This window comes from Trachurus trachurus (genome assembly GCF_905171665.1).
Source record: "Trachurus trachurus genome assembly, chromosome: 24".
Classification (NCBI taxonomy): domain Eukaryota; kingdom Metazoa; phylum Chordata; class Actinopteri; order Carangiformes; family Carangidae; genus Trachurus; species Trachurus trachurus.
Window position 1 is genome coordinate 18,177,068 of NC_139910.1, and position 11,997 is coordinate 18,189,064.

At 44.0% G+C, this 11,997-nt stretch overlaps 1 protein-coding gene across 1 annotated transcript; it reads right to left on the reverse strand.

Annotated features, from left to right (window-relative positions):
- Window positions 1-1,080: 1,080 nt before the first annotated feature.
- lrfn2b (leucine rich repeat and fibronectin type III domain containing 2b) lies at window positions 1,081-11,658 on the reverse strand (the record flags this gene model as incomplete). Its single annotated transcript, XM_084000478.1, has 2 exons — window positions 10,265-11,658; window positions 1,081-2,062 (listed from the first exon to the last, which is right to left on the reverse strand). Exons 1-2 carry the CDS (start codon window positions 11,653-11,655, stop codon window positions 1,081-1,083), a joined length of 2,373 nt encoding a protein of 790 aa, XP_083856604.1. The 5' UTR covers window positions 11,656-11,658.
- Between the last annotated feature and the right edge of the window lie 339 nt (window positions 11,659-11,997).

Below are 11,997 nucleotides of genomic sequence, written 5' to 3' on the forward strand. Positions count from 1 at the left end.
CTTAATCTGCCCGATAGCAGCTACTCCACCTAGATGTAGCAGTGGGTGGACTGAAGGTTGACAGAGGATCTGGGTTGTCTCAGATACTCTGCCTGTTCTTGTTGGTGAGCGCAGGTTCATTATCAATGACACAGACTGACAGCAAAAGTCAGAGTGTAATAATCCAGAATGATCCTCTGAAAACACACATCCTGATTCTGTCAAATGTTCAATTTGGATGCAAAACAGGGAGTTTGTCTTTAAAATAAATAACTTTCAAAGTTAGAACGATAAAAACTTGGACTAATCTAATGTACACAAACTACAGAGGCTTCAATGTCTGGCCACGTTCCTCTTCAGCAATTTGGCATCTTTTAAACTATAAACTGAGTCTTCACACACAGTACAGCCATAGTTTAGGAGATGATGGGTTTTTTTTAATATATTTTTTTTTATAATCTATACATTTACATAAAATCTGATATGATTAGCATTCAGAATTATTGAGTGACCCCCCTCAAATATATACTTTGTATAGAAAGTAAATATACTCACACAAAAACTCTGTGCGTAATTTTTTTTCCTTAAATCTTAATGCATCAAAGCTTTACATCTACACATACTGCACCATTCAGTCGGGAGAATTTCAACTGCATCAGTTTGTACGATCAATGTACAGAGGAAGATTTTACAGTGGAACCGCTGGTTTCCTGCAGAGACCAGTAATGGATCATTTGTGTTTGACCAGCAAAATAAAAATATAAAACTTTAATATTATTACATACTTTAAATTTATGCACTATAAGGAGTCCATGAGCATGAGAGCACACTCGTTTCCTGTCAGTAACTCTTGGGTGATCATTTGAGTTTGTCCCCTGTACAAAGTGTGAGGCAAAACAATCCAAAGGGCTTGTTCCAAAATGTGTGTATTTGGCTCTGACTGTGGAAACCCCTCGTCCTGTGTCCCAGGGTCTGAGCAGTGGAGAGGTAATTAAGTGTGCTTCATGCAGGACAAAGGCTCGTAGACCAGGAGGTCTGTCTTGGCATGGCTGTTGGTCGCCTGGTTGGGCAGTGTTTGATAATTTGAGACCTTCCGTCGTTCTAGACAGTACTCTCCATCACCCAGTCAGCGCTGTCTATTGTCCCCTTGCTCCCCCCTGTGTCCCCCTCCTCCTCACACTGCAGGAGCATGCCGTTCACAGACATGCTCCTCTTAGTCCAGATGCTGCTGATCCTGCATGGTTTGTTACACGGCTGAGTGGCGCCGGCGCCCGTCGTGTCTCCCATGTCGAAGGACTGGCTTCTTTTCAGCTTGGGGTCCAGAGGTAGCATGAGGAGCCGGCTGAGGCTGGAGTCCAGCGTCCGGCCCAGGAGCGGCTCCCGGTCGGTGTGCGGCTTCGTCGTCGCCTTCAACGTGCTGCTGCCGGAGGCTCCCGGGTCGCGGCCCTGTGCCCCCCGCAGCTCGAGCGAGGTGAAGGCCCCCAGGAGGTGGTCCAGGTTGGTCCGCGGCTTGGAGGGAGCTGACCTCCAAATGCTGGCGAGCGTGCTGTTGGGGCTGTACGAGGCCCCGGGCATGGAGCCTGAGGACGATGAGGAGGAGGTGAGGCTGCTCTGGAGGGAGCCACACTTGAACTCCACCACCTCGTCCTGCAGAGTCACTTTGGCCTTGAACTTGGGCTCGGTTTGAGGAGGAGGCAGCTGCGACTGGGACAGCAGAAGTCCGTTTTGCCCGAGTCGACCCCCGTTGGTCTGAGAGTGCGTTTCGTTGACGCTGGTCAGCTTCCCCACTGGCGGCTCAGCGTCTCCGGCTTTGTAGCGCACCATGAGGATGACGATGAACACGAGCAGCGTGGCCACGATGATTCCTCCCACCACCAGGATCATGGTGCCTCCCAGCAGCTGGCTGGGCATAGACTGACACTGAGGGTAGTCGTCCTGCGTGAAGAAATGTGTGCAGCCCACTACGTTGGTGGCCGTCAGCGTGGTGGCGCTGTCATCCCAGGCCGCTAGCACGCACAGGTCGTAGCGAGTCCCGGACACCAGATTGGTCACCAGGAAGGCTTTGCTGGAGGCCGGGATCATCCTGAACACAGAGAGGGAAAACAATTAATACCTACTACAGATTAACTAAGACAGAGGTGGCTTCCTCTGTAACAGCCTGGTATCTTTTAAGAGGCAGCTGTAAAAACTACAGGATGGAACAATACATGCTATAAGTGATTAAGACATCAGTATTAAACACAGTACACTTGTAGTTTCAGTTGCAGATTTAATGAGCTGCTGTCAATGGTAATGCGAGCTCTATTCGCCATGATTTCATTTCATTAAAGGAGAGCCAGGAGTTCCATTTGCATTCCCTGGAGTTTTCTCTGTACCGCTACCTCTCTGTGGCGACTGCTTTAACAGACAGCCAACAGTAATTGGCTTTATCTCTCAGAGCCATCTGTCCTGCTACAGTGAACAGAGGGTCCATTTGATATAGGAGCTCTGGAGCAGTGATAAATAAATAAGTAGAAAACCCAAGAAAGGCACAAAAGACTGGGAAGTGAAGCGCCATCCAAGATAGGTTCGGACTAGTGGGACCTGGCACGTGTCCTTGTGGTGGCAACAACAACACAAGGGAGTGTCAGGTGCTGGGCTGTTAAGCTCAGCTGTAATGCTGTGTCTGTGTCTGTGTGTGTGTGTGTGTGTGTGTGTGTTCTTGTACTTACTACATTGTGAGGACTGGCAAAAGTTTTTAACCAAAAGAGTGAGAACATTTTTGGGACATTTTGGCCGGTCCTCACTTTTTCCTAGGGCGGTTGAGGGTTAAGACTTTAGGTTATGATTAGGTTTAAATTAGGTTAAGAGTAATGGTTAAGGTTAGGCATTTGTTTTGAATGGTTAAGATTAGGGTAAGGGGCTAGGGAATACATTATGTCAATGTGTGTCCTCACAAAGTTAGCATTACAAGGATGTTTGTGTTTGTGTGTGTGTGTAAAGATGTCAAACAGCCCCAGAGAAAGACAATGAGCCTCCCACAGCCCAAGGCAAGCTGCTCGGCGGCCAGCAGGAGGGGGGTGAGGGTTGTACATTCACAGTTACTCTTCCACCTGCTGTTTAAATGATGCTACTCATATATTTCCTTCCGAAGACACCATCAGCAGCCACGAAGCAAAGCAGGGTGTTGAATCTTTAGTTCTTTAGGGTGTCAAACGTGCAGCCCGCGGGCCAAAACCGGCCCAGCAGAGGGTCTAATCCGGCCCTCAGGCCAAGTGTGAAAATTACTTAGAAGACAGAAGAGAGAGACAAGAAATTTCAGGTTGTTCATAATATGTTTTGTAAAAAGATAGTCCATTTACTGTAAACATCTTAATAATGCACTAAAACAAAGGGAAAAATTAAAAGTTCTTTTGGGTTTGTGGCCCCTGAACTAAAATGAGTTTGTGATTACAGGGCTGGTCTCACTGTTGCAGTCCAACCAGGAGACCTCACAGAGATATTGGAGCAGGAAGGTTCAGCAAAGGTATGACAACACTCCACTTCAATGGATTAACTTGACACAGTAGTTGTTTTTTACTCACACCATAATCGTTCACCAAGCCTGTACCTACACCTGACAAAACCTAAAAGATGTGGCAACAGGGGTGGTGGAGGAGACATTCATTACAGTGGGGTGCAATATGTTGTCAGGACAAAATCACTGACCACAGAGATCATAAATTAGTCCAGGGTCAAAAACATCATCATCTCAGTGTTTGTCTTCATTAGCTGCCAGAGCTCAAACAAATGGAGCTGTTTTCCAACAAAATGGAAAACAACTTGTGCCACTCTTGATTACAGTGTTATAATTGGCTGCCTGGGATCAGGAACAAATCGTTTGAGTGATGTTTAATCTATACCCCTGCTTGTTCATGTATCTGGTGCTAATTGTTTTCAGGTTGTCTGTATGGAGTGGCTAATTCATTTTCATTTATAGGAACAGAAGCCCAACTCCAGAGAACCCATGACCATGCTTATCACAGGGAGATAAAAGTTTTTTCGCCGCCTCTTCAGGCTGCGAAAGGCAATTTGTCAAGTGGTCTGCTTAGTTCTCCATGATGGCGTGAGGCCATAACATTAATCAGTGTGTGAACCGGAGAGGGAAAGGAGTGGGAGCGCAGACGGAGGAGGAGATGGGCCTTCGGCTGAGGGTTCTTAAAGCTCTGCGAGAGATTTGTCAGTTACAGTTTCAATAATCTACATATTTTCCCAGTTCAAAGACAGAGCTGACAAAACAAATAAATCATTACTGCGGGCTGCATCCTTCCTGTCCACAGACATTACAGTATTTCATGGCTCAGGATTCTTTTGCTGCAGCTGCAAACAATCTCTGAAAAATTATTCATTATCTTTATTGATTTCTTAAGGCTTTTTCTCTGAGCAGAATACGGTCGAGGTCATGCCAAATAGTCTCCTGGCCTATTGCTCCAGCCTAAACACTGAGGTGCTGCAAGGAGAAATCCTGTGGCCTCTGACTGCTTGTTCTTCACTGCCTGACTCTGCAGCTCTACTGCAGCTCACACACTTTTCTGTGTTTGTGTGTGTAGCATTGAATATCTCCTGCTTGCAATTAAGCATCTGTGCCATTTAACTGCACTGCAGTGTATGTTATGATCTCTAACTTTTCCACCTACACCCTTGTTCCATGTGTTTTTGACTTGTGTTTTAATGACTTCTCAAACCAGAGAAAACTGTGATTTTAATTCAAGCACTACATTTCACTGGTTGCCTGTCAATTATGTCCTATCCTAAGTTTTACGATACATACACTGCACCTGACATGCATATAGAATATATATGTATACTGTATATTGAATTTCTACAAACGTACATGCATATATAGTATGTGTAATAATGTGTCTACCCTATACAAATATGTATGTTTATGTATTTGTGCTTATATTTTAGACATATGCTATACAAATAAAAGTCACTCCAATAGGTGCTAGGTGGATATTATATAGTCTGGTTAAGATTGTGTTAATTCTTTTTTCCAAAGATATGTTTTGGCATTTTCTGCCTTTATTTGATAGGAAAGTGTAGAGAGACAGACAGACGTCTTGTTCGGGGAGTTGAAATGGCAATCAGCGCTTCAGGCATATGCCAACATGGTACGTGCTCCCTAACCACTTGACCACTTAGAACCCAAGATTGTGTAGATTCTTTATGAAAACAACCCTCACATTAGATCAAAGGTTTGTTCAAGGCTGAGCTCAGGGTTTTCTGAAGCATTTTCATTTTTCTTTTAACTCATCTACATCATCTGATTGTTAATAAACTTCTTTATGTTAGAGTCACTTTTGGTTTGCAAGCTGCAATGATGTATTTCATCATAGAAATTAAGAGTGTGTTAAGAGTTTAGCACAAGTGTGTCCCAGTTTATAGCGCTGAAGGTAACTGCACAGGCTGAGAGCGATACTCTGAGCCCATCGCCCTTGTGAATCTGTATGTACACACTGGAGCCCATTTTTAGACATGAATACATAACATTGTATCAACAAATAAAACTGGCTCTTTCACAGTGATGCATGGTTTATTAAACAGACGGTATTTTCACTGTGCATAAGAGATGATGAGAGATGAAACATTTATAGTGGTGTTAGAAAGGACGGCAGTACACGGTGCACATTTCTCTCTCTATGCATGTTTAAGTTTGTGCTCCTACAGCCTTATGACCACATTCATTTCAGGCTTATTCTTTTTTTTATTGGAGACACAAAATTGATGATATTATTATACAGTATTCTACATATATGCATTTCATTGTCTTGTCTCGCAAACTGACAGTCAAACAGAGGGCTGTCATGTTTCCAAGAGAACTCAAATTTAATCAATTTTAACTAGTGAACGATAAAGGTAAACATGAATGTTTAGGTTATAATGAGTAAGTTATCCCTACAGTATTAAACCCTTTATCAACCCCTTTCAAATCATCAGTTAATTTCTATCCTATTTTCCATCAGTTCTCAGGCCAGAGAAACAGTATATGTCATTAGTCACATGTCAGTTGTGTTTGACTGACAGAAACTCAACATCGACTTTTAGCCACAAGCACTTTTTTACACCTTGGTGCTTTTCAGTTTAACCAGATAGAGGATTTTAGTCATCTATTCAAGTAGTTGATAACTAACCTCTAGTTGAGCACATATTTGGCTTCTGATCATACCACTCTCACAGACATTAGTCGTTCAACTCTTCAGGAATTTAATTTCTTTTTGAGGCAGACAACAGCACATTCTTGAAGACTGTTCTGGTTTTGAATAAGTTCTCCGGGCCCTCAGGCCTTTATAATCACCCATCCAACATAAAACCTTTAGTTCAAGTAACAATGTGCCAATCATGGAAACTGCAGCAGTGATAACATTGTCCTCCGGCTCCAGTGTTTGAAAAGGAAACAGCTGACAACTCTTACCTCCTGAGCACAACAGCGGGACACGGCTGAAAAGATTAAGTTGTCGGGATCCCTTGAATCCCAGCAGCTACAGGGCTGCTTCCAAACTTCCATCCTTATCTAAACTTTTGCAGAGAGTTGTCTCTGCTCAACTTTCGTGAATTCAAGTCAGCTTTCATGAATCAATCTGTGAAGCGTTTCAGGCTGCTTTCAGAACAATGCACAGCACAGAGGCTGTTCTTATTAAGGCAGAAAATCATATTCTCGTGGCAGCATGAAAGCAGTTTTAATCCCTGGAGAAATTGTGCATCTTTTGCTTGCACATTAATTGATCAAGTGAGTCTGTGCATTAGGATTACGGATTTGTTGGTTCAGCTCCAAGCTTGCTGAGGTTCAAATTCATCATATCTTGAGCAGATATTATCATTGTGGCTCAGCAAGGTTCAGTTTGAGGTCCTTGCTGTGACTGTTACAGCCACAGATCATACGCAGCTACAATTAAGCTTGTAATCCAAATCCCCACCCTGCATGTCACATTTTACTCTCCGTGATCTCACTGGCAGAAACAGCTAAACCCGAACGCCTCCTGGGAAATTTAACAATCGTTTATTGTATGTCCACCAGTTTTGATATTTTCATCTTTTTGTTCCAAGGAATCAGGGATCCTCATCCACCTTCAGTGCTCCTGGTAATCCCAACCCATCCAAGACAACACTTTATATCTGAGACTAGTAGTAGGTCACTATGTTTTGTTGCTAGACAACATCTAGCGGCCATTATGACAGGAGCAAGGGAAAAACATGATGTAAGTCTATGTGAGGAGGAGGTTGTGGTGGATGGAGGAATATGACACATGGAGAGCAGAGTTCAATCCCATGTGATAACGGCCCTTTATGCTGTAACCACAACAAAGATCAATTAAAGCAGAAGTAAGTGGAATGTTTGTGTTAATATAAGTCTTAAATAGTTATATCTTCCGACGGCAATCACTTACGTATATAGAGTGTTTGGTCTGAAACACGGGTCTGTCAGTCACTCTGCTCTGCTGTAAGCCGAGGAGAAAACTTTCCTTGTATCCTACAACCTTTATCCAATGAGGAGAGAGAACGGCATGAAGGGGCGGTCCTCTCTGTGTGTGCAGCCAAGGGATGCACGTGAATGTGGTGACGTAGGGACGAGGGCGGGGACTGCTAACTAAATCGGCTGACAGGAAGTTAGCCAGAACGACCGGATCGCTTACTTCTGCTTTAATCTTGAAGAAGCACTTATTTGACTTAAAGGTATGTAGCCTATGCTGCCGACAGTACAGTCAGCATTTATTATTGTTCAGAGGTACTCGTATGGGTCAGGTTAAAATAAATGACCTGTATGGTGGTTCAGGTTGGAGGCCACAAAACCTGTATAAAGGCCATTACACATTTGTGAGGAGACTGTTCACAAAGGAACTCTATGTTTCTTTGTGAATTTATGCATAAGCCACTATAATCTGACAAGGAGCTCAACGAAGGAGCAGAACATTTTCATCTCTTTCACTGTTTCACCACCTGAGCCCCCTTTTCTCATCAAGCACAACGTGAAGCTCTGAACATTTCCAGGTCAGTGTGGTTTTTAAACCTCATGACAAGTTGCACACTCTGCAGATCTGATTTGCATGTATGACGTATTTCTAAACGAGGCCCTGAGGAGCTGACGGCAGCTGCCATTTCTATGTAGGTGCTGTGGTGCTGTGTACAATGGTGCATATACCGGTACTTTGTGAATATTTATAAATGAATAGTATTTGTTACATTTTATCATCTTTCAACATATTTATATTCATAATGTTCATGAGTTTCAAAATGAAAATGTTTTATGCAACAGAAATGATTAATGCTGAATAGAATTAATTACATTACATTAGTGTTTGCAGGGATTCTGCTGTATAATTACACACAGGACTGACAAAACGTTCTTCCTACATAATTATCAAGGTAAAACAAGGAAGAAATAAGTTTCCCCATGAAGGGAAATAAAATAATCACAACAAGGCCACAGTCCCAAGCCTGTAGCTTTAAATATCTTGCTTAAAGTTTGAGATTTAAATGGCATTAAGTCACTGGATCTTTTTTCTGGTTGCTTTCACATTCATTTTAGAAGCTGTGCTGGTAGAATACAAACCTCAGCTAATACAATTTCATCCCCATCAAGTAGTGCTTGACTGACAGGAGCTCTCGCCTCCTGAGCAGAGAAATTCCCCAGGTTGTGACGGCTGAGCCTAATCGAGCTCTGCTCAGCACTGCGCTCAGTGAGAGAGGAATCAAATGACGAAAAGGTGCTGAAGAGGGGGAAAGAGTTGGCTTTGCTGCTGTTTGATGGACAATGCAGACACTGGATGATGGATGGATGTGAGCGTGACAACATCAGTGTTAAATATAATAGTAGACTCTGCAATACACTGATGCCACTGGGGAGTCGTGCTGTTTGACTCTGTAAACACAGCATGCTGCTGAACACACCAGCCTGTGTTTACAACCACGAGTCGGTTTCATAAAGGCTTTGATTTCGACAGTGGCTTAGATACAACAGTCAGACTCCAGAAAGATTATGTTTAAAATCATCCGCTGCACTGCACAAAGCATTAAATTCTGGATCTAAATCAGGACTGTGGTGCAGTTAATTGTGGGTAAATTAGGATTTCAGAGTGGTCGGCTTAACCACATCCAACCATTAAGCTCCATTTACCCTCAGTATAAAGTGTTTGTCTATGAGAAGAACTCAACAGTTATTAGAGTCTGGAAATTCAGCTAAGACTGAAACAATTGGAATAAAAATATGTTGATTCCACCTTTTTTGTTGGTTAATCGCTGTTTATTGTTACCATGGCAACAAAAAAGTATTTATTTTGTAAGATCCTTGAGCAGCAATAAGACTTGACCAACGCAACAGCACTGCCATATCTGTTACGAAAATGATCAGATGCTTTAACTTCTAGATGAGTCACTATTTTCCCCAGCCACTCTCTAACATTGTCTAGAGTGGGTTGCCATGGTGACAGCTTCATCATAGTATTTTTTTTTTTGCTCTATTCTGCCCATTTGTAATAAAAGTCTAAAAGTCGTTTGGCTGTGTCCCAATTCAGAGGCTGCATTTGAGGACAGATTGCACCGCAGCAGTGGGACCAGACTGCTGAAGCTGAAAAGCTCTGAGGAGAGGAGTGCAGCTGCAGGGTTGGTGATAATTTCCTGTTGGTTCCTCTGTTGGAGCTGGTCACTTTACATGCCCATGTCCGTATGGCTTTAAATAAACCATCTATCAACCAATAAGCTTCAATGTTATTATTATTATTGTTGAAAGTGGCCAATATAATAGAACTTCAGACCTTAAAAATAATGTTTAAAGCAAAGAACAGATCAACAGATCAGATCAAATGTGTATTTCTGTTGCAGGTGTAGAATTATGGCATTCACAAAGCAAGGAATTGAAAAGTTGTACAAGTATGTCTCAGTTTCAGAAAATGTTTAAAAAAGAAAAAATAAGCGTCTACAAAAAAGAAGAAGGAGAAAGAGAAAAAGAAGGGAAAAAAGAAAAGATAGATAGACAAGTGGTGTTCGCTGCTATTTTGTTTGTTTTCTTGTCACTACTATGTTTCATCATCTTTAATATTTTGAAACAGAGTATAATATTGGTGTTGAAGTAAGCCAATGTAATTATAACAACAGAGAGGGGCAGGTATTATAAAATTTCTTCATCCTGCTCCTTTTCATTCATGTGATAATGTGTAAATTATGTAAATATGTGCAACCATGTGAAGAATGTATACCATGAATGGAATAAATCAAAATGAATGAATGAATTATTATTTTTATTCCTAATTAAATATGTGTGTGTGTTTACCTGTAGATCAGAACCTCATCATCCGAGCAGTTGTACTGGAGCTGGTACATCTTCACCGTGGGAGCCGACTTGCTCACCGTCCACTGAACAAGTGCTGAAACAGCCGTCACCTCGGAGGCGGACACAGCTTTCTCTGGCTGGCTCTTGGGAGCCCCCTTGCTGATCCTGGTGGTTCCTGTGATATCAGAGAGGCGGGACTTAGGCTGCGCTGGCTGTCCAGTCCCGTTACTCAGGTGGGGAAGCTGGACGATGGACACCTCTACGGATGCAGTAGACTCCCCTGCCACATTAGCGGCGATGCAGGTGAAGGTGCCGTAGTCCTTGGACGTGGTGATGGTGATGCTCAGGGTTCCGTTGCTGTACACCGCGGTTCGGGACGAGTTCCCAAGCAGCCGATCGTCAGGCGAGATCCAGTGGATTGTGGGGGAAGGGTCTCCGGTTGCTTCGCATCTTAGGCTGGCTGTCTGGCCCTCCAGCACCAGCATCCTGTGGGTGTGCTGGGTAATGAGAGGCGGCTGACACATAAACTCCTCCTCCTTTATGTTCCAAAAATAACGACCCTTTAGGGTGGGAGGGGAGGCGCAGGTCTCCAGGTCGTCGTCTCTCTCGAGCCTCCGGAGCCACAGCATCTCGCAGTTGCAGTGCAGAGGGTTCCCGCCCAGACTTAGGGACAGCTGGGGAGCGTAGGGCGTCGTCAGTATCATTGAGTCTTGGGCGCGAGCGAAGATAGGGTCGGGGGGCAGCTTCTGCAAACGGTTTGAAGTCAGGTCCAGTCTCGCCAGCCTTTCCAGGTCGACGAAGGTGCCCTCTGGAATAAAGTCCAGAAGGTTGTGGTCCAGACTTAGCTGGTGCAGATTAATCATCTGGCGCACCGAGTCCCAGGGCAGCGACATCAGGTTGTTGTAGGAGAGATCCAAATCCTCCAAGGAAGGTGCCAGGTCCTCAAAAGCCTTGTCATGGATGCGCCCCAGCTGGTTGTTGTTAACTATGAGGTGCTGCAGGTTGATCAAACCTCGAAGGTCATCAGGACCGAGCTCCAATAAACGGTTGTTGTCCAGATGAAGCGAGCGAAGCGTTTCCAAGTCACCGAAGGAGAAGGGCTGAATGTAGCCGATGGTGTTCCTGGAGAGGGTCAGGTCCACCAGGTCCGTCATGTTGGCAAAGTCCTGCTGCGTGATGCGGAGGATGTAGTTGCCTCCCAGCCGAAGCTCCACCGTGCTGCGGTCGATATCCAGAGGCACAAACAGAAGGCCTTTGGAGGGACACAACGTCCCCAGGGATTCGGAGAGATTCTGGCATACACAGTACTTGGGGCATGCATCGGTGATCATCACTGTGGCTCCCAGGACCAGCAGGCAACAGATGATGCGGTCCATGGTAGAGTCATTCATAGGAACCTGCGAAAGACACAGATACAAATATAAATCACAATATATAGAAACATATGGCAGTATCGCAGGGCCCTATTAGCTAATCATGCCATGAACAACTAAAAAGAATCACAGTGTTCATGGAATATAAACATCATGACACAGACATGTAATCAAATATAAAACAGCCGACGTCAATGATCACAGAGCTTGTGTGTGGTCTTCGAAGTTTGTTCCATAATGAACCTGTCAGTTATTTGCCCCTAGGGGACAGGCCATATCCAGGAAGTCATGTGACCCATGCAGGTCCATTAAACTAGATATAGCACTAGTGGTACAGTACAGAGTGGAAAAGTGCAGTAA